Raw genomic sequence first — 26,013 nt, 5'->3', positions numbered from 1 at the left:
CAAGCGCATCCATCCCTGTTCGACCCAGCAAACGAACCCCCCAACATTCCGGTCTCCAACATCTTGGCAGCGGGGGCATTCTCCCTGCAGGTCTCCTGAGGTAATTCCCTTCAGGCTCATTTTCCCTCACTGTGCTGGTTTTCCCCCAATCTCGACGGAGTTTCTCACGCAATATGCCTCCAATTTCAAAAGCATTTGTAGTCTCCTACCTGGCCTAGCGCCTTGAGTTCGTAGGGAAAAGCGCCCAGGCTGAAGTGTGCCGACTTGGCCATTGGAAGCTGTTGTTAGCTACTTTACACCAGACAGCAACTACCTTGGGTCCAGTCCTCGCCCCTTAAAGCCCTGGATAACGACCGGACATTTGAATACTTCTTATGGACTTTTAAAGTGAGAGGGTGCTTGGTATTGGAACAAGGCTGATGTACACGAGTCCAGGGGCTTAAAGGAGTATTCTGCTCCTGATTTCCCTGGCTTCGGCTCACCTTATTTTCATCGATCGGCTGTTATTCCGTCGGAACTTTGCGAATCCTCACATTACCATGAAATAGTAAATGTCTTCAACGAGAGAAAGCCCGTCAACATGGATTACGCGTCTTCATTTACGTACATGTCTGCCCCGTGCTTGCCGCACTCTTTTAAGCTTCAAGCTTACCCGAGCTCTGAATTTCCCATCTTTTGATGTAATAATAACCCGAAGTATGGGCTCCGCCTTTCATCTGCCGCCTGTGCAGCAGCGAGTCGCCGACTGCGTGGTCATCTGCACAGCTGCCGGTCTGAATCTGGGGTAGAATCCCCCGAAATGCCGGCCATTGCTACGAGATGGCACTTCCTCTTGACTTCTTCACTTCCCATCTTCGGGTCAAACGGCACTACACATCCTTGACATTTCTCCTTTCGTCCAACGGACTAATTTCACCGCGGTCTCCTCATGTATGTGCTCTATGCGGTCGACGAGCATGCCCGCCATTGCGACATCTCGGGCGAATGTTTCCTCGTTCGTCACTCCTCATCACCATGAGTGCTTGTATTGCCGGTCTTGAAGAGGGCATGGTCTATGAGCCCTCACATTCGGCCCTCAGCCCGCTCCATCATTATCACGAACGCTGAGTAGACTTCCAGTGAAGGATGCAACTGCAACTTCAAATGCTTATTTCCATCATAGACACCACGCGGATGCAGACGGTTCCTGCCAAGTCGTCCGAAATCCCATCAATCATGCCCGTTCCCTGTCCGACCTCCACCCGCCCGGAGCGGGACAACGCCCCTTGTCCCTTGAGCCCTGTCCCTTTCTTTTTCTTTCCCTCTTCGTGATCTATCTCGGGCAGACAGGACTCGAAAGCCCCTGTCAACGGCCCATGAAACAATGATTCCGCCAATCACCAGGCTGTCGCAATCTATGAAGGGTCTTGCTAAAGGTAACCTCTCCGGCGGGCGGGCGCCTCCATCACTGAATGATTGTTGGATCCCGCGAACGAGAACCCTTCAAGACGAACTCGGAACTCCTGGCCGCCAAGTTGCCAATGTGCCAAGTGCCAAGTGCCAGCCCACGTTTACTTGACTTATAATAAGTCGATCACTCTCGTTCTGGAAGGCTTGTCGAGGAGGCTCTCTTGCTCTTTCTTTGCCTGTGCTGCTGTTTGACCTTATTCCGACTTCTATCTTTTCGTCGCCAGGCCAAGGCATCCCCTGCAGCCAAAATGGCGTTCAACAACCTTCTTCACGTTCTTTTCTTCGCCGTCCTCTCCTTCACCTCTTCTGCTCTGGCCGCCTTTGGCGTCACCACCTCGGGCAACAACCTCATTGTCGATGCCGGATCATCCAACTCTCTCGTCTTCTCTGTCTCCAAGTCCAGCTGTGACATCAACTCCATCAAGTACCGCGGCAATGAGCTTCAGTATGGCAGCAAGGGCAGCCACATCAGCTCCGGTCTTGGAACTGCCACTGTCGCTTCTACCACCATCAAGGCCAGCACTGGCAATGTGATCAAGGTCACCTGCACCACCTCGACGTTGACTCACTACCTCATCGTCAAGGAGGGTGAGGCCAACATTTACATGGCTACCTACATCACTGCTGAGCCCTCTATCGGTGAGCTGCGCTTCATCGCTCGTCTCAACAAGGACATCCTGCCCAGCGAATACCCCTTCGGTGCCGTTTCCACCACCGCCGGTTCTTCTTCCACCGTCGAGGGCTCCGATGTCTTCGTCGTTAGCGGCCAGACCCGGTCCAAGTTCTACTCCTCCGAGCGCTTCATCGACGACAAGGTCCGCTGCGTCTACGGCACCAGCCCCGAGGAGATCCACGTCTGCATCTCCGTCAACCCGGCCACCGGTTTCGAGCTCTCCTCTGGAGGTCCCTTCTTCCGCGACATCAACACCAACAACGCCGGCGACTCCACCAACCTGTACAACTACATGAACAGCGGTCACGTCCAGACCGAGGCCTTCCGCATGGGTCTCCACGGCCCCTACGTGATGAGCTTCTCCCGCTCCGGTATCCCCAAGGCTACCGACTTCAACTACGACTTCTACAAGGACCTCAGCCTCTCGGGCTACGTCGCCGCCTCCGGCCGTGGTACCGTCACCGGCACCGCCTCCGGCATCTCCGGCAGCTTCCAGCGTGTTGTTCACTGGTACAACGCCAACGCCCAGTACTGGGCCTATGCTTCCTCCAGCGGCGCCTTCACCTCGCCCGCCATGAAGCCCGGCACCTACACCATGGTCCTCTACCAGACCGAGTTCAAGGTTGCCACTTCGTCCGTCACCGTCACCGCCGGCAAGGCCACCACCGCCAACATCGCCAGCACCTTGACCTCCCACACCAGCCTCTTCAAGATCGGCGAGTACGACGGCCAGCCCACTGGTTTCCGCAACGCCGACAAGCAGCTCCGCATGCACCCCTCCGACAGCCGCATGAGCAGCTGGGGCCCTCTGACCTACACCGTCGGCTCCTCCTCCGCCTCCGACTTCCCCATGGCCGTCTTCACCGCCGTCAACAACCCCGTCACCATCAAGTTCAACCTCAACTCCGCCCCGGGTGCTGCCACCCTCCGCATCGCCACCACTCTCAGCTTCGCCAGCGGTCGTCCCCAGGCCAAGGTCAACAGCTGGAGCGGCGCCACCCCTGCTGCGCCCACCAAGATCGACTCCCGTGGTGTTACCCGTGGTGCCTACCGTGGCTACGGCGAGATCTACGACGTCGCTATCCCTGCTGGCACTCTCGTTGCTGGAGCCAACACCATCACCATTACTATTGCCTCCGGCAGCAGTGGCGACACTTACCTGAGCCCCAATGTCGTAAGTTTTCCGTATACCAACCGTACACATACTGGCAAATGCTAATCTCGCACATGTAGATCTTTGACTGCGTTGAGCTCTTTAAGTAAATGATGAGAGGTTCCCTTGCGGTGATTGCTACGCTGGCAGTCTCGAAGGAAAGGAGGTGGTGTTTTATTTGAGTCTTCACGGTACATATTCGGCCTTTGGTCAACAGCACATATGCTTCATCGTACATATATATCTGCTACATACAGTAGCCTTACTTACATACCCATGTGGGATGGCCAGCCATCTCACAGCCAAAAAGACAACTTTTCAAGTCTTCCACACCACGTTAGCCGTGATCTACCATCGTCGACGACGACCCGCCGAGGTGCGAATAGAAACGGAATGCCCCATCGACGATATCTCGCTTCGCTAATAACTCCCCGAAATCATTACTCGTGGTTGTCGATCCACCCCCGGATCGTCATGTCCACTCTGTTCCAAAACCCTCCGATGCCTCGCTCTGATCAAAATGAGAGATCACATTCGCCACGCCTCCACGTCATCATAGTTGTACAGTATTTGCTTCGGTCTAATGTGCCTTCGGTGATGTGTCACCTCTTGCTCGGCCTCGACCGGTGCTGAGCTTGTCGCAGTAGCCCTTCCAATTCTGAGTGTAAAGGGTCCTCGTAATTCGCGTCTGAGGGTTTCCTTTTTGGATCGTAGGTAGTCCAGGAGGATGACTCGCTCACGTAGCGATCGACGCTGTATGTGCTGTTCTGGGAAGGCCTGTTGGCTATGTCAGTGCGGTCAATTGACAAGGAGTTCGTGATGTAAATCGCGACTCACAGACTTGAGTGATCATAGGCGCTCTGGCCAGAAGTGCCTTTCGTGTGTGACATGGCGACTATGCGCAGTTGTTGTACTCAGATGTGGAGTCTTCGACAAGCCCGGATAATGCTGCAATTGCAATGGATGGTATTGATTTCCACGATGTTGTGACTGTTTTTGTGGCCACCTAGAATGCTTGTTTCTTGTCGTTGGTGATCCCTCAAAGTCCTGAAAGTCCTGGAAGCCCTGACAATGTCTGATAAATGCCCGTATGTATCGCTTCATATCCCGGCTCAACTCGTCTTCGGCCCCTTTATGTTCAATCAACTCTTCGAATAACCGTCCACACCATTTCTATTATGGGCCCAGAATAGCCCAAAGAGAGCCTCAGCCAACTCGCAAAATCCACTGTGGTTGAATCGCCACATCTTCCTGACGTCAATTGAGTTGACGACGATGCGCTCGTCTTGTTCAACAGACTGACCGTTGCCATTATCCAATGACGGGGCGTGCCCGAATGACCGGCGGCTGGCCTGCGACAGGGCAACTGCAAGGCCCTTGTCAACCCATTACAACTGAAGCTGTGACATTTCTGGTCCAGAAGAGCATCGTCTTACCCCAAGGCGCGATGGCGTGCATTAATGGAATCGCAATCTTGCACACATGCCACCCGCGTAGGGCTGAAGGTTCGATTTTAGGGACTTTGGAGCTGTTGGTCTCCAGCATGTCGCGTGTAACGGTGGAACGCCTTGATCCCCCCCTGAGACCATGTTTTGTTGTTCTGTTATGTCGGGACTTCGTACGAGTCAGACATCCACACCAAACCGCGCCGATAAGGAGTCGTTTCTTAACAATACCAAGCAATAGAAACATGTTTCTGCCTAAGAAGATTGTCGTAGAGCCTGAGAGGCACCCACCACAAGCAAATCAAGTTTCGACAGATGCTGTAGGGGTCATGCCCGCCTGCTGCAGGCGGCGCGCCAGAAATAGGGGAGGCATCCCGTCCTCCGTTGAGGGATTGTCCAATGACGAAGACTTGTGTTTCTTGTGCAAACGACGGTCGTCGTCATGATCCAATCACAGGCATCACTCAGCCCCCCTTGTCATGCTGAGATGGTTCGCAATTTACTCCGCATAGAAGCCATTTTGGGGGCTGAGCCGTGAAGGCAACAGTCACGACCGAGGAGCACACCCTTTCCTCGACTCGACGTTTGTTCAAGACTCCGAATCATTTTTCTGCCTTCTTGTTCATTCATGATCACTTTGTTCTCATTGCGATAATTGCGACGAATAACGGACGGGACCTGATATCGGGTCCTCGCGACGAGGCACGACAGACAAGGACAACCCAGCACCGGCTAGAAGTGTCATCTGGCCCTCCATTGAAACATCCTGGCTTTTCAACGATTGAATTGGTGTTTTGAACCGCGAAAACGAAGGCCACGATGAGTGAAGAGCGCTCGTTCTCTATGGAGATTCCCATCCGGCCTCGAGAGCCGCGTCACCGCGATGACTCCGTTGCGCCGCAGACAAAAGTCGAAGAGGCCATTCACTCGCCATTCGAACACCACTTTCGCTTTTCTCAACCCCAACCGCATCACGCAAAATGTCCCGAAGGCTTGAAGATCATCTCGAGCGCGTTCAACAAGGTCAACCGCGACCGGTCCCCGACCTCGTCGACGATGAGCTCAACCCATGTCCCGGACTCTGCGACTACGTGCTCCATGCCCATGTCGCCCACATCGTCAACGTTTACGCGAGCGACCACCCCGGATCTCGACGGGCCCGAGCGCTTGCCGACCCCGTTCCTCGCGACGAGGTCCCGGACGAGCGGGCACCGGTACCGGGAGTCGTGCGATTCCGGGTCGACCTTCGTGAATTCCATCAACGAGGAGAGGTTTCCGGCGTATCCGGACTCGTATGATGTGCGCTTCAAGGAGGAGATGTTGCCGCGCATGGATATCCAGGAGCCAGAAGACGATGACACCAACGACGCCCCCAATGATTTGCGACATTCAGCGGGAACCCCCAGGTAGGTTGCCATGATCTTCCAAAGGCCCGCGCTTATCTTTGTGCAAGACCTCCGAGCATCGATGAAGCGCCCGAGTCTCCTCGAGTGAGTGCGGTACCGGCTCGCCCATTGAATGGAAGAATGAGTTTCGACTCCGGCTCCGACCGTCTTTCGCGGGCTTGGGAACCGGTAACCCCGACGCCGATTGATTGCTCCAACGAGGAGGCCGACGCCGTTCTCAACTACGTCTTGCAGGTCGCCTACGGCGTGGAGCTCGACGAGGTCACCATGCCCCCGGTCTTCCTCCGTCAATTCGTCTTTCGATTCATTCAAGACATTGGCAGGCTTGCCTTCAGCGGCTTCCCCGTTACCCAGCTTACGCACACAACATCTACCTCTTCCAACGGGTCGGTGCCTCTTGCGAGAAGATCTGGGTCCGGCCGGGGGTCCCAAAACGGTAAACGCAAGAAGGGCGATGCCGGCCGGGCAGACGGTGAAGAAGACGGCGACGACTTGACCGAAGACGAGGGTGACTCCAATGTTCCTTACAAGAGGGCGAGGCCCTCGCCCAGGGAAGCGGAGGAGAACCTGAGACTGAGCTGCCCGTTCCGCAAGAGGAACCCTCATCGATTCAACGTCAGGGAACACCACTCGTGTGCGATGACTTACTTTCCCAAATTCGCTGAGTTGAGACAACACATTGTCAAGCAACATAAGCGGCACGACCCCTCGGCATTCATGTGCGATCGGTGCAACCGAGATTTCCCTAGTAAAAAGGACCTCCGAGATCACCAACGGCTGCCCAGAGAGCAGATGTGCGAGGTCTCTGACCACGATCCCGAGTCTGGTATCGACGGTCCCACCATGACGAAGTTGCTTTCCAGGAAGCGGGCGAGCGGCATGACTCCCGAAGTGCAATGGAAGGAGATCTGGAATCTTCTCTTCCCTGACGATGCCGACTATCACGTCAAGCCGTTTGGTAGGCCACGCCTGACCCTCACATGTCTATGTACGACCAAGCTAACTTGCATCAGACTTCTGTCCCGTCATTGAGCACTTCGAGTTGCAGACCCAGTTCATGAACAGTCTCAAGGCCGTTGAGGGTAACCTCCGAAACAAGGGTCTGAATGAGCAGGCGCTTGAGACTATTGGCAACATCTACCGCAACCAGTTCATGCAGGTGATCGACCAGTGTATCGCCAACGCGCAGAACATGCCTTATTCCAACAGGAGTAACCGCAAGAACGAGCCGTCACCGTCGCGGTCCCTGGTCCCTCGCCACGTAACCCGCACCATCCCCCGACCGGACTCTGGTGTCGATGTCGACGAGGGTTCAGAGGACAGTCAATCGGTAGCCGTCTTCTCTGGAGTCTTTGATGGCCAGGGCATGCTGGGCCATTCGGATAGCGTGCGAACTGTCCGAAGAGTGTCTTCCACCTCTTCCGAAGCCATGGGCTCGGTGCCGCCCCATACACTGCAGCCCTTGATGGAGCAAGTGCCGGCCCCAGACCTGGGCCTTGGAGGAGACTCTTTCGCGCAGATGCTGCAGCAGCAACAGCAGCACACCCCTGAACAGCGACAACGGGGACTGGAGCAGATGGCCCCTTTCATGCCCATGGCGGGAATGACGCCCGAGATGGCAGCACATATTTGGGGTTACCAAGGCAGCAATGTTGCACCAACACCACCACCAGGCCAGATGGACATGTTCGTTCCAACAACCGATGGGGGTGAGCAGAGCCAATTCCTGGAATGGAGCTCGATGCAGGGAAACAACGGGCTGTACGATTTTACCGGGTACACCATGCCCCGATAATGGTCCAAGTGTGGTCGGATTGTATAAGTAATGTACGATGTTGATGTTGTAATGACCAGAAGTACTATAATAATTACACGAGATTTGTGAACGTTCTCTAGTGTCATTTCAGTTCCGCATAGTGGCAATTGCTAAATAGAAGCCCTTCCCTCCCTTAAAGACCTCGTGTCCCAGTCTTCATAAGCCGAAATACAGTCACCAACCGAATCAAATCCCAGCATAGCCTGCTTGTAATTTTCGTCGGCCATCTTGAACTCGGTCTGTACAGCATACCGACTGGCTGCCGCCAGAGTCGCGTCCCTCCACACTTGCTTGGGGCCATCGGGGAGGTGGTATGCGATACGGTTTGACAACGCTCCTTGGACGTTTGTCGTAGTACGGGACTTGCGAAGTGATTCATACAGTTTGAGAAGTTCTGGGATCTGTGATAAATACTCGGATTCATGCGGCTTGGACTTATGGAGGAGGCCAAGAAGCTTCCCCAGAACGGCCCCATCTTCTGTAGCCATGGCGGCACCTTGAGCTTGGTACGGAAGGCTTGGGTGGCAGGCATCGCCAAGGAGGGCAACCGAACCCTGGACATCCAGTCAGTTCAAATCGTGATGCATTCAAGTTGACTCGCCTGCTGCCACTTACCTTTGTCCATACTGGTAACTCCCGATGATGGAATAGCTTCCATTTCAGCACGTGCGAAATACAAGATATCATAGTTGTCAACCTGGGAACGGATGAGTCTGATATCGGGAGGTATCAACCAAACTTATGACTCACCTATCGTCCCATCCCTCAAAAGACTGGGTCATATCTCTCGTACTCCCCTGTTCTTCATGCACTCCTTCGTCCATGTCGTCTGGGCTCCCCAAAACGAGATTGTAAACCTCCCCATTAGCAATAGGATAGAACACAGCATGTTTACCGGGACCTAGCCAGCAAGTCACGGCGTTTCTCTCAATGAGCTTTTTGATTCCCATATCCTCGAGACTAAGCAAGTCGTTGCGACCAAACGTTGCCCGGTATGCCATGTCTCCCGTTTCGATGGGAGGTGAATGCCTATCAAGCACGAAGTCCTGGTGAGAGACCATAGTCCTGCTCCTATCATAAGCAAATATCGGGCTAACAGACGCTCAACCACGCTGTAGTTCAAATACGCTTTGGTTACGTCAGTCTCACTTACCATCTGCGCCGACTATAACATCGGCCGCCACGACATCGCCCCCGACCAAAGTGACGCTAGGGGGGGTAGAAGCCAAGCTTTCGACGCGGGCGCCTAAGCGCAACGCAGCCCCGGCTTTCTCGGCGGTCTCCCAAAGGACTCGGTGGTAATCCGCACGATGGATGGTTCTAGTATATCACAATTGGTGTCTCAGAAACCAAGTTGTGCACTCAGTCAAAATGGCTGGTGGGTGGGGGCATAGCTTACAACCACATGCCGCCAAGTTTCTGGGTGTGCTTTTCGTCCATCCTAATATCGTATAAGAGTTTTCCATCGGCGTATCTTCGATAGTCAATGTTTGAGAGAACGACGCCTCTCTCAATGAGCTGTGGTAGATACCCGAGCTGGCGGGCAACGCGAGATGAATTCGGGGGTATTTGAATTCCGGCTCCCACCTATCGATATTAGAACGGTCCTCAACTGAATTCGATCCGAGTCGAATTAAGCCAAAAGTGCAGTTATCAGGCAATTTTTGACTCACATGTAAGAGACTTTCTGCCTGCTCCAGTACGGTAACATCGAGAACTTCCTGACGACAAGCAATTGCACAGACCAAGCCGCCGATTCCTCCGCCGATGATAACAATCTTCATCGTTGATAGCTTAGGAAGAACTGGAATTCGTATTTTCCAGGTTCATTGGAAAGCTTGGAAGAACTTGAACAACTTGTGAGCACGCAATTGCATACTTATGTCGGGGAGAGACTAAATGCTTGACGGAGCTATCAGTGCCAGTCCCGATGTGACCGCATGTGGGGCCGGTCGGCCGGCACGGCCTATGGCAATACCCGCTTGTAGAGACGGGGCCCACGGCACGGCCGTATCGGAAATGCCGAGATCAGCCGGGTCCGGAGTCCAGCGAACGCAGCTTCTTTTCTCGAACCGTATCTTCGGCATAGCGTCACAAGGCTGGCTGGCCATACGAGTACATATCCCGTCAGCTCATGCGTTACGAACTTGAAGATATCGCGGTGAACCAGAGCTGTTTCCCCGAAACCCAAAGAGTTAACGGGCAACTATGATCGTAAGTTTGTCAGAAGTCGACTTCTATCAAATCCACAGCTAGACTTTGACGTTGATTATATCAGTTTCACAGTCTGAAAGTTGGATGAAAGTTGGTTTGCGATGCATATCATCGACTGTATTCTGCTCATAGACAATACCAATCAACACACCGGTAGCTAAAACCCACACCTTGTTGCCTGTTCGAAGCTGCTTATACTAAAAGGTGGGCCCGACCCCTTCTAAATCAAGGTGGCAGTTAGGAGGTAACATCCAGGAGCTTTCATGCTGGCCAGAACTGCAAGGCTGAATATCTGGAAATGGGAATTCGTTTGCGAATTGTTCATTTGGTGCCAGACCAAGAAGCCTGTCGAAATCAGAGTCTTGGAACGATGGGACGTCATTCAACTCAAGTCTAATCTCGTTAGAACCGGATGCCGCTGGGGAAATAGGCGTGGCTTCGGACCGTCCACGCCCTGTTTTATTTTGGATCGGAAAGAAAACTGCAAATCGTTTGGTAATAAACTCTTTCGTCCTAGGGTCTCCACCTGGCTTGTTCAACTTGTCTTCTAATTCTGCTGAATATTAACGACGTCATCGTCTTTGAGGATTTGACTTGACAGTCACATGCATGTCTTACTTACCTAATAAGACAGATCCCAGTCCCCAGACAGCCGCATATCGAGCCATAAGGAGTTTTCTCATGTCCGCGTATAGATGACAGCTCGAAGAATCGGAAAGAGAGTCACCTACCGGTATGAGAGGGGTCATCAGGCTACAGGCTAGAAATGGGTGGCTCAACGCAATGTACTCTGGGTGCCAGTGTTGAATGATTCGGGCTCTTTCTCGTGCATATGTAAATGTGCGAGTCTCTAGAAACTCTTCTCCATCCGCGAGGCCAATACGAGCGGCAACAACCATGAGATGAATGCCGATGATCCAGTTGCACTTTGCGAAACTCTTCTCATCAAAAAAGGGCAGGTGTGCCTCAAGACTAAAACGTTGGGAAGTGAGAAGGGAAAAGCACGTGATAGAGCTGGCGAGTTCTTCACGCTTTCGTTGTTGAGAAGGTGATTTAGATAGGTGAGGATCGTACGTCTGAGCCATAAGGTAGTTGGCAAGGAGAAACCACGCACGTTCGTCTTGGTTGTCGGACTTTTCGAGAGCTTTCCAAGCCTCTGCCGGCCTTGGATCAAGCTTCACAGATCGAACGGGCTGCTGTGAAAACCAGGCTTCATCACTGGCAGGAAGGAAAACCCCAATGCCGTGTCGATTGATTGCGCAGGGCCGTCTGGACAGCGTCGACCCAAAGGTGTCCAGCTCCCAAACCAGCCAGAATGCACGCCTGCTTTCTTCCATACTGACCCAGTTATCTGAACTGTTCCAAGGCTCTTCGTCATCGTCCATATCGCATAGGTCAAGCTCGTAGGCTAGCCGGACACAAACTCCTGTCAAAACCCAGGCGTGATGGGAAGGACCAGCGGTGTAGAGGTAGCAAGCCAGAAGAATACAGCCTTGAAGATATGGCAGCGAGGCTCCTTCTGCAGTCTCTCGAAGGTGTTTATAGCTCTGTTCGGCAAGCTTCATGAAGTTGTCCCCGCGTTCCGTAGCTCGAACATTCTTGAACTCAGGGGCTTCTAAGTGGCGTGCAGCCAAAGCGAACATGGAGTACAGTATGAGAGAATCTTCGAAAGATCGTTTAACAGAGCAACGAAAGCTTTGATCCTCATCTGTCATGTGCTTGGCAAAGAATCGTGGCTTATGGAGCAACGGTAGCCATGGCTGAATTTTGTCGAAGAAGATTTTGACAAGTGAGGTCGCCATCGCCTGAGGGACTGCAATAGTGCAAGCCCTTTCGGTCACGTCTTCCTGATCGTTTGTTGCGGAAGATTTAGAGGAGATGCTGAGTGGCGTGCCGCCCGTTGAGTTGTTGTCGTGCGCAACTTGCTGGAAATTGGAGGGGGTAGAAACGTGACCGCTCGAGGGTGTTTTGTCTTGGTTTTCGTCACCAATCGAATGGGTGGATCCTCTTCTTGAAGAAGACTCTTTTGGGGAGCTTGTTAGATCTTTTGTTTGTCCCCCAGCAAGTCTAGATTCAAGAAGGTCGACAATACGTTCTTTAGTATTCCTCGGATTAGTGAATGTCACATTCAATAGCTAGCGCAACCATGCACCCTTACCCAGTCTTTCGCCGCTGAGGCTCGCCTTACGTTTCGCATCTCGGGGTTTCGCTACGCGTTCTGGTGTTTTCCTCTTTGTAGGAAAGGTGCAAGAACCTCCGACCCTTTCGCAGAGCCCACAAACAGGCAGGCGCATGTCACCTGTGGCCTAATGAGTACTGGTCTTTCATCGCTAGAGGATTATTTACATCGTGTCTTTTTTCTGTGCGGGATACTGTGGTTAGCAAAGAATCTGGGCTGGGCAATCATGATTTTTCCGCGCTGGAAAGGCGTACCTCCGGCATTCAACGCACGCACGATGTCCTTTGGCAGGGAAACAGTTCAGGTAATCTACTATTACGAAGTCCGAAGTTTCATTGGTGTCTTGGCTATCGCATGAGGGGATAACCGTGTGGAGGGAGGCTCTCGAGTTCATTGCGTGGAATTGATTTGCCCGTATTTGACCACGATGAAGCATTTGCTGTGTAACAGATAAATAGTACTGTGATCCAGTCGGCACAGTCCTTCGATCAGTTTTCAGGGTCGTTGGTAAGCTTACGACGCATGCCTTGCCGCTGGCGATCCACGTTCCGAAAGGATGGAAGATCAAGTGCGGGGGTCGTAGAGAGAGGCAAATAGCGGTCTACTCCGTGCAGAACTTGTTGTAGTAGTAGGCAAATTGGGGGGATGTGATGTCACTTGGGCATGAAGTTTCGTGGTTCAGATGGACATCCAGCCCGGTACCCGACTAGAAGTCTGGAAGAACCCAAGATGTTCCATATCACGCACTAGCGTCTATCTAATTCAAGCCCAATGTTCCTTTTGCTTGCATTGAAAACATTATGGTGACGCAAACATATCCCATATTCTCAGTATGACTTTGGCTTCGTGAAAGTTGCACTGCAGCATGTAAAAGCGATTTGGAACCCGCCTCTGGGACTGGTATGGAAGCACATAATACTTCTAATGGCGGCTGGAAAACAACTTAAGTCATCTGATATTTGTATCACATGCTAACTGAGGCATATGCATTGATCCCGAAAGACCGTTCCCGGTCAATCGCGGCGTTGCCGTGCACCGTCTCCACTTTGCTCGGAGTCGACGGCGTCCGCTCCCGGCTCTTAGAACCGGCACCCGATTGCGGCTCCGATGCCCAAAGCTTCATGCTGTAATCGTCAACCTGAATAGAAACCGACTCCTCCTTGATCACATAATTTGACAACAGCTAGACACGAAACAAACTCGGAACTGGTTCCTCGTCGCGACCCGCTGCCTACAACAGCTGGTCTCCTCAAGATGAAGTCGATACGTGGACAGTACGTCTTCCAATCACGCTCTATGCAGATTGGAAGAGGCTTGATCCAGTTGAGTCCATACGCAAGGCTCTCAGCGGTATCAACACACCGTTTCCAGTCAAGTTAGACGAGTCCTTGGTATGCAGTTCCTGGCGACCGAGAGTTTGTATTGCGGGTCGATACACGTCTGACAGTCTTTGCATATTCTTGTGTGGCGATGCCGCGCATCAGAACATTCCAATTGATGGTTACGGCATGAATACGGCGGTCGGAGATAGCTACGACCTCGGATGGAAACTCACAGCTGTTCTCTAAGATTGGGGTGGGGACATCCTCTTAAAGTCATATGAAATCGAGGGGAAACTAGTTGCTAAGCGCAATACTAAATGCTTAAGGGACCATCATAATGTTCACCAAATATATATGACTTACGTCACTTAAGCAAATGCAACATGCCGCGCAATACAATGCAGCCACCCTTATAATCTGGTTTAAGCTATAGAGTGTGGCAGTTTAAGTTCTGCATCAGGACAATTGCTATATGCAAGTCCTTCCATCCCTTGAAGACTTTGTGTTGACGGAGTGTACGTCCGCTGGCTGAAGAACGTCAAGGGCTTCGTCAGCGCCTGAAAAGGACTGACTGCCCACACGGAAAAGCGAAGAAAAAGAAAAGAGAGAATGATATGTAGAGCAATTTCTTGACGACGCGTAACGACGGGGGATTGTGAGTTGAAACGTAACTTCCTGAAAAAGGGCTTTTCTTGGCTTGTCTTATAGCGGTTCCACTCGCTATGGTGGTGGTGGTGGTAATATTCAATCGCCGGTGCGTCCTTGTATAAGGCAAAAGTCGTCCGCGTCGAGCTACCTGATATTGTAGCATCAAGTGTGAAACTTACCATACCACGGCCTGTCTGGCACCCCAGATGCCCAACACGAGGAACTGTAATACAAACAGACAAACATTCTCTCTTAGCTATTCTAGGTCTGGCGTGATTACAGCATTTGTCTGGTATCGATCTGGAAGACCACCCTGGAAATGGTTTTCAGCCCCGCTCGCACACTCCATCATGTTTGTTGCCTAATCTTCATTACTTCCACTCTATCCGTTCGTAAATGCTCTATTGGGTGCACTGCACATCGTCGCAGCATGTGATTCGGCCGACATTGATATCGTTGCATTGGACAGAACCACAGAAGCTCTTCTTAGCACCGCCTGAGCCGCAGGTCTTGTCGCACCTGATCTGTTGGCAAGACGCGCTGACACCGGCGGCGTATGTCATAGCGGCGACGAGAGCAATAGTGATCTTGGAGAACTGCATGTTGACGAAGGGTTTCTGTAGAGTTGTTTGTGTTTTGAGAACTTCTAGTAGCCCTAGCGCGGTGGTCAGTTCAAGAATCTGGCGATGCTCACGGCACAAAGATCGACTCACAATGAATCAATAGCGCCGACTAGTTTCGGGAAACAATGATAGGTGGATGTGTACGAATGATTTTCAATCTGAACTGTCATACTGAGCAATGGAAGTCGTCTTTTATAATAATTTGACCATTCAGAATAAGTAGGTCCGGAGACATTCTAAAGTTTAATACAAGTCAGTCCCTTGAGCTGCACAGGATGTCCAGATGAGACGATTAACTTGAGTCATGTTGTAGCTGACACGTCTCGCGCTTGACGCATGCCGCGCGTCTCTCTGCATACTGCAGTTCAAATTGAGCTGGCCACAACCTCTTGAAGTCACGCGAGATTGAGCGGAAACCGGTTGTAAAGCAGAATATTGAATAGTCAAGATTCCATCAAAATATACACCCAGCCTACGTCGGTTAGCTCACTCAAGCTTTGGAGCGTGGCAGCGTCTCCGATTTGGGGCGTGGAGGAGCACTGCGTCAACGGGTCAACCAACACCTCATCTTCCACGATGGTGAAAAGAAAGAGCACTGCATTGAGATAGACTAGTGATATACTGACTTTCCTGTGATTGTGAAGGATGAATCAGACGATTTCGAACCCCAGTGGTCCGCTCGTCACTATACGCCGTCGACGTGGCCGGAGGCGCGTGCACCGCAGTTATATATTTCAGATGGCAGGTCAAGCAAATTCAATCTCTTCAGGCCTTCCTTCACCTATTTCGACTTCACCATTTCTGGCAGGTATGCGGCTGGATTTGTTTCTACAGCTGCAAGTTCCTCTGAAGGTTGTTTCTTTGCCATAAGAAGCGCATATTCAAAGCGTTCGGCAACGAAATGCGGTCTTAATTCGGCCAGAGGATCATGTGGCTTGGAGAAGTCCAAAAGACGAAGACGACTTAGACTTTGGAAGGACTTTGAGAGTTGTGTCTGGCCACATATAAAGTGCACGATTAGGACGTGTGAAGCCTAAGGTAGAACTTTTACCAGTTCCATTCTAACTTCTGTTTTTATCCAACCTTGTTCCTACTTTCAATTACAAAATATCATCTTCACACCTGGATCTCGAGATCATCTGTATCGCAATTAGCAGGATTTATCTCGGTGATTTGCATAAAATGATTTGTCTCATGTTCCTTCTGCATAAGTGTTACATAAGCGCCGAGCCCGTATCACGCTGCAGCAACCCCGCCCCATTGGCGCCGGGCACAACTCGCCATCTTCAACACTGGTATCGTTCGACATACTTGCTGCCGAACTTCCCCAAAAGACGTCGTCTGATGCAACGGGAGAATAACAGAAACTTCAGACTATTTCCTTAGGTTTCTGCGGGCCTTGATCGTCTGATATTCGTCTCTTGCGGAGTAACAGAGCCGCTGTCGCAGCCGCCCCGTTGCTGCGTTGCGAGTCATGTTTAACGTCAATATACAGTTGACGCCCGGCGTCAAGCGACTATATTTCTTATGCTTCTACTTTGGGATTGGGGCTTCAGTATGGGGGTAAGTCCGCAACCTGATTTGACGATGAAGCTGGAGCCAACTCTACTCTCAGATACAATATCGGTATTCTTTCCTCAGTCTTCGCTCATCCCGGCTGGAGTGAAGCTCTCGGCCGCCCAGGAGTACCTTTCAGGGGCTGGGTCGCCAGCATTTATTATCTGGGTACCTTGATCAGCTATTCCGTCATTTCGCATCCTCTGAGTGACTGGCTCGGACGTAGATATGCTGCTCTATCCGGAACTGGAGTAGTATGTCTCGGGGCTCTCTTACAGGCTCTCAGTGCCGGGTCCACGGCCAGAAGCACAATGCTTTTTGGTAGACTGTTGAGTGGCCTCGGCGTCGCAGTTGTGTCGACATCAGTGCCACTCTACCAAGCGTAAATCTTTCAAATGAGTGTTGACTTCATGCGGGTGCTGACCAGCATGGGTAGCGAGATTTCGCCAGCCAAAAGAAGAGGCCATTTTGTTACGATGAACCACGTAGGCTTTATTGCCGGAATGGCCATTGGTCTATGGTTGGTGTAGCTCATGAGCACCTCACGACTCGTTGCTGACCTTTCTGTAGGGTTGGATATGGTATGGCCTTCTGGAAAACAGAAGCTGGTGTGTATTACGGCTGGAGAGTGACGATTCTTCTCGAGATCATTCCGGCTCTGGTCTTTGGCTTGGGACTACCGTGGATTCCTGAAACGTCAGTACACAGCTTCCTTGCTCATGATACACTGCTGAACTCACACCTAGGCCCCGATGGCTGGTCGAGAACGGCCAGAAAGACCGCGCCCGCTCAACCCTTCGCTGGCTTCGTGAAGGAGCTTACTCCGAGGACCACTTCGAGCAGGAATTCGGCGCCATTGTCAAAAACATTGACGAATATCATCAATCAGGCAGGAACTGGCTCTCCTTGTTCAAGGAAAAGGCTCTGTTTTCTCGTCTTTGGCGAGCTACCTTGCTGCAGTTTATGTCGCAGGCTTGTGGCGCCACGGCGATCAAGTACTACCTGCCTTTGTTGCTTGAGAGCCTTGGTATCTTCGTTCGTACTGCTCTATTGATTGGAGCTATTGAGATGACGGTCAAGATTGGATTTACCGTCTTGGAAATGTTCATCATCGACAAATTTGGGAGAAGAAACTGTCTCGTCTTCGGATGCGTTGTTATGGCCTTCTCAATGCTAGTAAGTTGTAGCCAATGTGTTGTATCAGATAACGACCTATCACTAAGCATCTCGCTTCAAGATCAACGGCGCCGTGCCGCTTGCGTATCACGACAATGAAGCAGCAAATATTGTGTGCATCGTCTTCATCTTCATCTACGCCATCGGCTTCAGTCTTGGTTTTGGGCCGGCCGTTTGGGTGTACAACACTGAGGTAGGTTGCCAAGATGTCCGCGTCAAAGACACGACTGACGCTGTACTCTCTAGATATTCCCAACGTCTGTCAGAGCTCGCGGTTTGAACTTTGCCTCCGTCGGCGGCTCTGTCGCTTCCATGATCGTTACTGTTGTTTGGCCTTATGGTTTGGCTGCGATTGGTAGCAACATCTACTTCTTTTTCATGATTGTCAACATTGTTTTCATCCCAGTGAGTACATCGATCTAACCTTGCAAGAACCTACGCTGACATTGAACTTGTGAAGCTCCTTTTCGCCTTCATCCCGGAGACCAAGGGCCGTGAACTCGAAGACATGGATGCGCTATTTGGCAGCGTGGGTCGCCAGCTGCCAAGTGATGGTGAAGGTGAGTCCATGAGGCACTTGCGTTTTTGTTTGCTGCTAACGTATTTGTCCAGATTCGTCACAGCATTTGCTTCGAGATGATACACAGGATGAAGACCCAGAAGATACACCCCCTGCGTACACACGAGACGGTGATCGCGATCTTAGCCTCATCCAGTAGATCAAAGAAGCAAGTCTTTCCGTCGAAACTTCAAGTGAGGTTACCTTCCGATTGGAAGACGTGGATTGTGGGGTCCATGGGCTGTCCCAACCACAATAGAATTGCACCAACATAGATAGGTTGGTGGACGGTGAATTCCTGAGGCTGATGGAGCAAAGCCAGTTCAGGTATCTGTTGCTTTCGATTCAAACTTCAGTTTGGCTAAATGATACATCAAAATATTGCTTCCTCATAATGTCTTATTGATGTTTCCCACATTTGATTAAGAAGTTACCAAGGAAAGCCCGTCGTTTTCCCCGACAACCCTTTCGATCGCGGACCGATGTTGGTGGGTATTCTCCGCCGGGTCTTCTCCAAACTCGCCCTGCAAGGTGTACTCCGAACACCGCGGATAAAACCCATTCCCCCGGATATGCAAACCCGGCGTTAAGAACCCACCCCGTACATACACCGCCGTGCCAAGTTCTCCAGCAACTTGACCGAGCTATCGGTTATTCGGTCTGTCCCACTTCGTCCCACTTTCAAGAGGATGCGTTTGGAGAATAGCAGGGGATTTGGTGACGGAGTCGTGGCGGAGACCGCTCCCCGCATTTGCAATTGACTTCAGCAACAGCTATATATATATTGGGCTTGCGGCGCTATTGAACTACCTTTCTTGAATCGATTCTCTTAGAGCAAGCACACGGATCATGGCCCAATACGAAAGCAAAGAACAAATTCTTGCGTTGGGTGAGACTGAGTAAGTGCTTCAACTGACTTGCGTGAATATACGTGACAGAGCATGAGCTAACAGCGAGACTTTAGCCCGCAACTGGCCGCGGTAAGTCAACTTTCAACGCTATGCAGCTCTTCACTGATTCTTGTGTAAAGCTTCTTAGCCAGCCCGGCGGAGACGATGTCGTGGCCATGATGAACTCAATCCACCTGTCCATGGTTGCGCACGCCGAAGCCGCACGGCAACCACTGCCGGGAACCAAAGACACCGACCATGAATACGACATCAAGATTCCGATGAGAGGCGGCTTCGAAAATCCCGCAAGAATCTTCAAGCCGGACGTACCTGTGCCGGGAAGGGCTACGGTTGTCATGATCCACGGCGGAGGTTTCACCATCGGGCATCCTACCCACGTAGGCCACTACGCTCGAGGAGTGGCGAAGCTGTTCGGGACGACGGTGATTAGCATCACTCACAGGCTTACTCCGGAGTTCAAGTTCCCGATACCCTCAAACGATATCTGGGACTCGCTGGAATGGATCTTTTCAGCGGACGACTCAACGACCGCGGCGTTGGGCGGATACAACAAGGCCAGCTTCATCATCGGTGGCGTCTCGGCTGGTGGTAACCTCTCGGCTGTCACGGCCCAGAAATGGGTCTCTGCGAAGAAGACGCCGAACTTGGTTGGGATTTGGTTGAATATCCCCTGGATTCTGGAAGCCGAGGTCCTCCCGGAGAAGTACGCCCACTTGTGGCTCGCGCGAGAGCAGAACACAAATTCGTTGGTCATCAACGGTGAGACTCTGCGAGTCACCAAAGCCACGTACCAGCCCGACTTTTCGTCGCCCGACTTCTCTCCCTTTAATGACGAGAACGCTCACAAAGGCCTGCCGCCGGTCTATTTCCAGGTCTGCGGGCAGGATCCTCTACGGGACGACGCAATTATCTACGAGAAGGTTCTTAAGGATCACGGTGTGTCGACGAAGATTGATGTTTATGCTGGGGTGCCTCATGGATTTGCGGATCTTTTGCCGACGTTTGGTCTAGCTCAGAAGTTCCTCGCGGACTCGATGAAGGGTTTTGCGTGGCTGTTTGGGGAGTCTGCGCCTTCAGACGCGGAGATCGTGAAGGCTTTGACAGTGGCCTAAGTGAATGAGGATCTTTCAACGGTAGTCCAGAAAGATAGGTAATTTGAGCATTTTCTTCATTTCGTCTAAGGAATTTATCAATGATCGTGTGTGTATTCTGTTTGGGTATCTTTGTAACTCTATCCGGAAGCTTTTCCGGACGACCATTTTCTTTGCTTCAACTTGCGCCATCTCGTTGAATCTAACACCAACCGGGATCCTCAGCGCATCATGGCAATTCCGCCACCTCGGGAACGTAGTTGATAGAAGACAATTCCGGTGGCTCAGGGGTTGATGTTTTGTTCTGAGACGTCAAGTCTGAGTGAGAACTCGCGCTTCTCATGTGTTTGCCCCTGTAAGTGGGCATAAGCCCTGCTGTTCCGTGAAGGCCTGCTTCCGTTCGGCCAAGATTCCCTTCTCCATCTGTGTGCGACCTCTTCAGCGAGGGGTCCGAGTCCTTGGAAGCATGCATGATTTCCGAGCTCCAGAACGGAGACCCGAAAATGATGGTGGGATTCGTCGACTCTCTCTGTGATCTCGATGTCACCGACTTCGGTATGCCAGGACGCTCTGCCGGTTTCCATATGCTGGACGGCTCAGTAAAGGCGTGTCGAGGCTGCATGGGAGGACATGGAGGCTCGTGGTGAACATTCTGAGTGGGTGGATCTCCAGCTGTGTATGTTTTAAAGCCAACGTCGACGTTAAGTGATGTTTCGCTTGGTCTTGTGCTGAGCGACAACGCCGACACGGATGGAAAGGATGTGAATGACGGAGACGGCGGTATCAAGGTTGAGGCTTCGCTATTCACTGTTGCTGTTGAGGAGTTCCGGCCCGAGAATACGTGGACAGAGTCTGGGGAGAACCATCGACCGGTCCTTGTCTCTGAAGACGAGGTCGTACCAGATCGGGCAGGCTTTGGCGGTATCAAGTCTTCGCTGGATATGGTGTGCCTCAAATCGACCGAGGATCCTCCATACTTGAGCCCCAAAGAGTTCGACTTTGCGTCTTTGTTTCGTCGTAAATATCCGGCTAGTCGCGAGTATTTCGTTGGTCCGCCCTTTTCCAACTCGCCTGGCTCGCTCGGCTGCTCCGGGAGTGCATCTGGGGTGGTCGTCCTTGGTGCATCGTGAGCAATGCGTATTGCCGGAGTCGCAGACAACGATGGAACGGCTTGGTGCGAGGGAGTGAAGTCAGGAAACCTTGGCGACGCGTGAAGATTGAGGGTAGATGCAGTCGAGGAGTAATCGAGGAGGCTGTCTCTTGTCTGGTTGCTATGCTGCAATGAGAGAAGACCAAGACCAGATGTTAACGGCCGCGAAAGGTTGTCATCTTCGGCAAGTGGGAGACCGAGTATCGGGTGCTGAACGGTCGGCTGGCCGACAGCTTTCGGGCGCGGAGTTGTCGATCGAAACGACGGGTCAATAGGCGCCTCGAGCTCACAGAACGATTCGTAGTCTGTGGTATGGTGCTTGGATGGATTCGAGGCCGGCGGGTATGTAGGATACCGAGGTGGATGCTGTAGATGGTGTTGAGGAAAAGGCCCAATTGACTTCGGCTCGGTTGACGTTGGAGGTGTTCGAGCAGCTGCCTCGGTCGAGCTGGAAGACGTATGGTATGGAGTTGTCCCTGAGACGCATGTCAGTTTCCGCACAACCGAAGGTGTCTGGTCATTCTGGAGGAACTGGCATGAAGTACCTGAGAGTGCCATCTCACCCATCAGGCCACCCAAAAGAGCAACATTGTCGAAAATCTCAGTCTGTTTCTTGATTTGGCTAGTCACCACGACCTGCGGCTGTTGAAACTGTAGAAGATGGGGAGCAAGAAGCGCCGTCTGCCTCAAAAAATTCAGCTCCGACAGCACGGCGGCGTGATGGCGACTGATGACGGGCTCCTGCGCCCTGAACTCCCTCGAATCGAACATGACCCATGCGACTCGGTTCTTGAACGGCACCCTGCCGTTATTGGCGTCGGGGCGGCATTTCTCGACGATCTGACAGACTTCGAGGAGGCCCTGGTTCGCGGCGGCGATGATCTCGTTGACGCGGTTCAGGACAATGGGCGTCTTGTCGAGGAGAGGGAGGCACTCGTTGCGGATCTCGATGAGGTGCTGTAGGTCCCGGTGACACGTCTGGACCAACTCGAGACTGCGCCGTACTTGGGACGGGACTTGGTCGACGTCGACGCTGAAGAGGATGAGTTGGTATGTTGCGTGGAGTGCCGATACGGAACCGGTGATGGGATCCATGACCACCTGTTGTCTTGGTCAGTTGGTGGTTGAAGGTGATAAAGGTAGCAGGAGCCATGCGGGGCATCTCACTGTGCTGAGGTAGAAGTTGAAGGTAGCTAGGCGTCCGGATTACGTATTACGACGACCCGATTGAGGAGTGTAAGAGAAGAACTCAGTTTAGATAGAACGAGAGCTGAAATGAAGCGTTTAGCCGAGGAGCGAGGCGTCGACGGTATGGCCGATGATCTCAGGCACCGCTGTTGCAACTCAGCGACGAACAGCCACCCGATCAGCCCGAACTAAAGATGAGCTGGCGGATAAGACCAAGATGCTTGCGAGAAGAACAGCTAGAGCACTCACAGCACGTCAGAAATCTTCTTCAGTCACTAATATTGGCGCAGCCTGTCCAAATCAGTCCTGAGTGGAAGTCCGAGAGGTGTGCAGGTTGAGGCTGGGTGGTTGCATGCCACCTTCAACCTAAGTTCCCGTGGTCACCTACATACTCCATGCTGCAGTGAGTCTCGGACGTCCCTTGACCGGCCTAAGACCTCAACGGCTCTAAGATTCCGTCAGAGGTGCACTAACCAACACAAGCATCATCGGCGTCGTAGCCAAGTTTGTTAGGATGCCTAGCCGGAGACTAGGATTTGTGGCAGTGAAGCTGGCTTCCGGTCCACTCAGCCGCAGACGGAGGTGGAAGGATTGTGCATCACATTAGCTTACGGCGTAGCGAGAGACAACGGCCGTGCCAATCATTTCTTAAGGAACTCGGCCTTTCGCTGTCTTCACTGTCTCAGTGAAGCCACAAAAGACAACAGACAACGACAGCGGCGACGAGTTCGGCTCGACGGCCAAGGGCGTCAATGGCGTTTGTTACACCAAAAGTCTGATTGAGTAGAGCCTGATATGGCAGGGAGTGTAAAGTATTGATGGCGGGTCAACGGGCCAGCTGAGTCCACTGTAGGCAGCAACTGTAAATCCCAGCTTGAGCGGGACATTAACTCGGTTACCTTGGCTAAAGTCCAACGGCCGACGACGGAGGTTTGTTGCCTACATGTTTGGAAAGAAATTCGAAGATGCGGCTCCATTTCTCAAAGTCCGACGGAGAATTCGGGGAAGCAAACGGTTCGATTGTGACGACCAGAGTGAGAAGTAATTACTCAGATAGATCCCTGTCATGCAGTGAGATTCCCTAGCCTCCGTGGTTCCCCCTTATTTAATTCGACTCAACTTCACCCCAGGGGTCGGCGAAAATCAGGCTGAACACCAAAATTCCTCAACGGAGGCGAAGATCATAAATTGAAACTTGGATGTGTGTGATTCTTGTGAATGCGAGGTACGTCTGGTTCGTCTACAAATCGTGGCCTCGGTGCGACTCAACACAATCTACAGTATTACTTCGAGAGCTAGGTATCCGGTCTTCATTCTGATACTCCATTACACCAACATCTCAACGCAAATGATAAAAGCGTCACTCATCGGTTTCTACTGGGAACCTGTGCTGTAACGGCTTCCACCACCCGACGGGGAGAGCTGTACGTCTTGCCGTCTTTGCTGCTGACCTTGCGCAAACCGGGGCAGACCACCACGCCCGCCGCTGTACCATCTGTCCTGTAGGTGAAGCGCCAATCGCCAGGCTGAGACAGGACCTCGTAGCCGAGCCTTGCGCATTCGAGGATGACGGCCTGCAGGTGGTCCAGCTGCTGACGCTGGCTCCCCTGATCCGCCGGGACAAAGTGGTGAAGGTACGTGTTGAGCGCGGTGGCGAGGCTCTGCGCCTTGGGAGTGACTTCTGATTCATTCGGGGAGAGGGGCATTCTCTGGCTTCGGCTCGGGTGTAACAGAAAGGCTGACAGGCTGCGCCATTGAGAGAGTGCGAGTGAGGTTGCTGGGGAAGGTCAATAAGGTGAACAGTATGTTTGAGACTTGGAAAGAAGAGATCTTACCCTCTTTATCACCCCCGCGAGACTCGACTGGGGGGACTGATTGTAAGAACGAAGAGATTGGCGCCGGGAGCATGGAGTAGCGACCTCGCGCGTTGAAGTCGATGCTACCGAATATCGCGAGCGAGATGACATGCTGGAGACCTGCCTGCCGCGTCTTGGGATCGATACAGAGCGCGGCGATCTCCTCCGTGCTGAGCCCCGAGAGCTCGCCAATCCCCAAGTTGGAAAGGCTGGGGGCGAGCGACTGAGGGCTCGCTTGCACCGGCCGCATGTGGTAGTTGTTCTCGACGTGTTGCTGGATGAGCTCCCCGCGAGCCTGGAGTTCGCTGGCGATCTCCTTGTCCGGGGTCGCGTCGAGGAGGAACTGGCTCATCTGGATGCCGCTGCTCCCATGACTGACCGGTACCGGGGCCGAAGAGGAGAACGCTTTGGGCTCGGGGCCGACGGCGATGTGGCCGGTGTCAGAGCTCGCGGGCGAGTATCTGCGGTTCTTGTTGTTCTTGCGTCGGAGGAAGAAGAAGGCGATGAGGGCGCCTATGGCGAGACCGGCAATGAGACATCCTACTGAGGCGCCGGCGATGGCACCTGTCGACACCCCGGAGGAAGAAGTCGAAGATTGTGTCGAGTTTGAGCTCGCGCTTTCAGTGGGAGACACGATTGTTGAAGTCTCGCCGTCAGCAAGGACTATCAGTCGGGTTGAGGCTACCGCAGATGAATTTCCTGCTGCCGGCGGTTGGGCTGGAGAAGCTGATGGGACCGGAGGGTCTGTTAAGGCAGGAGAGACCGCGGGAACACTCGTAGCTGACGATGCCATCTTTTCAACGCGTAAGGAACGCCGTGGTCAGATTCGAAAGAACGACGAGAAAGTTCAAAGATGAAAGATGCCCAGGATGGTATGAAGAGGAGAAGTCTGGGCGGTTCAAACTCAAGTAACGCGTAGCAACGGGAGGATCTTCAGACCCAGGGGTGTGAAGGATTCGAGCTGATGTAGACTCTAACTTACACGCCCCATCAGTAGTTCAACCATGAGGACGTAGCTGCATTCCAAGAATCCCGGTGCTTGCTTGCCGCCTTGCAACGTCGTGCTGACGGGCAGGGTTCGCAGATATGGGGCGAACGGGTCCACTAGACGCCACCGTTGACGGGCTGTGTTACCAACGAGAAAGAAACGGCTAGCCGGAGCCTGATCTAACGTGATGGCGCAGGGTGGTGGTTTCTTTTCGGCGGATGGATTTGGTGTAGTCTCAACGCCCGTGGCGCCAAGCTGAACATGGAGACCATCTCTTTATCAGCTTTGGCGTCTGGGGTGAGAGAATGGTGCCTAGCAGAGCCTTGTCTGCCGTCGAGCCGGTCACAGGGGTGACAATATTCATCTCAGCTCTGCCGTACGGAGTAGATGATTGGGAGGAATTCCACCCCCCGCGTCTTTCCTCTTGCATTTCGCAAGTCAGAACTAGCCACAAGGCTGGCCGGTGGGGGTGGGCATCCGTCATGACATGAAGTGTGACCTGCCAGCCTTCTCTTCTCGACACACTCTCTCGGGAAACATCAGACAATTGAAAGCCGAGACTACAGCTTCTCGTCGCAAGAACATCATCATCTTGAAGGCGGTGCGGTC

The 26,013-nt window shown here is 52.5% G+C and overlaps 6 protein-coding genes across 6 annotated transcripts; 4 read left to right on the top strand and 2 right to left on the bottom strand.

The window, feature by feature from the left end:
* Nucleotides 1–1,697: 1,697 nt before the first annotated feature.
* Nucleotides 1,698–3,385, top strand: CkaCkLH20_02241 (rhamnogalacturonase b; the record flags this gene model as incomplete). The annotated part of the gene is made up of 2 exons (XM_038884960.1): nucleotides 1,698–3,296; nucleotides 3,356–3,385. 2 exons carry the CDS (start codon nucleotides 1,698–1,700, stop codon nucleotides 3,383–3,385), a joined length of 1,629 nt encoding a protein of 542 aa, XP_038749748.1.
* A 2,154-nt stretch (nucleotides 3,386–5,539) lies between these two features.
* On the top strand, nucleotides 5,540–7,921 carry CkaCkLH20_02240 (uncharacterized protein; the record flags this gene model as incomplete). Its single annotated transcript, XM_038884959.1, has 3 exons — nucleotides 5,540–6,126; nucleotides 6,174–7,084; nucleotides 7,140–7,921. 3 exons carry the CDS (start codon nucleotides 5,540–5,542, stop codon nucleotides 7,919–7,921), a joined length of 2,280 nt encoding a protein of 759 aa, XP_038749747.1.
* Nucleotides 7,922–14,706: 6,785 nt separating this feature from the next.
* Nucleotides 14,707–14,907, bottom strand: CkaCkLH20_02239 (uncharacterized protein; the record flags this gene model as incomplete). The annotated part of the gene is made up of 1 exon (XM_038884958.1): nucleotides 14,707–14,907. One exon carries the CDS (start codon nucleotides 14,905–14,907, stop codon nucleotides 14,707–14,709), a length of 201 nt encoding a protein of 66 aa, XP_038749746.1.
* A 1,973-nt stretch (nucleotides 14,908–16,880) lies between these two features.
* On the top strand, nucleotides 16,881–18,380 carry CkaCkLH20_02238 (uncharacterized protein; the record flags this gene model as incomplete). The annotated part of the gene is made up of 7 exons (XM_038884957.1): nucleotides 16,881–17,005; nucleotides 17,056–17,181; nucleotides 17,232–17,661; nucleotides 17,723–17,854; nucleotides 17,908–18,066; nucleotides 18,122–18,221; nucleotides 18,274–18,380. 7 exons carry the CDS (start codon nucleotides 16,881–16,883, stop codon nucleotides 18,378–18,380), a joined length of 1,179 nt encoding a protein of 392 aa, XP_038749745.1.
* A 689-nt stretch (nucleotides 18,381–19,069) lies between these two features.
* Nucleotides 19,070–20,243, top strand: CkaCkLH20_02237 (alpha beta hydrolase fold-3 domain-containing protein; the record flags this gene model as incomplete). Its single annotated transcript, XM_038884956.1, has 3 exons — nucleotides 19,070–19,119; nucleotides 19,185–19,200; nucleotides 19,251–20,243. The coding sequence occupies 3 exons, from the start codon at nucleotides 19,070–19,072 to the stop codon at nucleotides 20,241–20,243; spliced, it is 1,059 nt and encodes a 352-aa protein (XP_038749744.1).
* Nucleotides 20,244–21,658: 1,415 nt separating this feature from the next.
* CkaCkLH20_02236 (uncharacterized protein) lies at nucleotides 21,659–25,086 on the bottom strand (the record flags this gene model as incomplete). Its single annotated transcript, XM_038884955.1, has 4 exons — nucleotides 21,659–21,885; nucleotides 21,936–22,473; nucleotides 24,012–24,337; nucleotides 24,396–25,086. 4 exons carry the CDS (start codon nucleotides 25,084–25,086, stop codon nucleotides 21,659–21,661), a joined length of 1,782 nt encoding a protein of 593 aa, XP_038749743.1.
* Nucleotides 25,087–26,013: the final 927 nt, after the last annotated feature.

Source organism: Colletotrichum karsti (genome assembly GCF_011947395.1).
Source record: "Colletotrichum karsti strain CkLH20 chromosome Unknown Scaffold5, whole genome shotgun sequence".
In the NCBI taxonomy this organism is placed as follows: Eukaryota; Fungi; Ascomycota; class Sordariomycetes; order Glomerellales; family Glomerellaceae; genus Colletotrichum; species Colletotrichum karsti.
The sequence above is the reverse complement of the archived record's forward strand: the minus strand, read 5'-3'. Positions and strand labels throughout refer to the sequence as shown.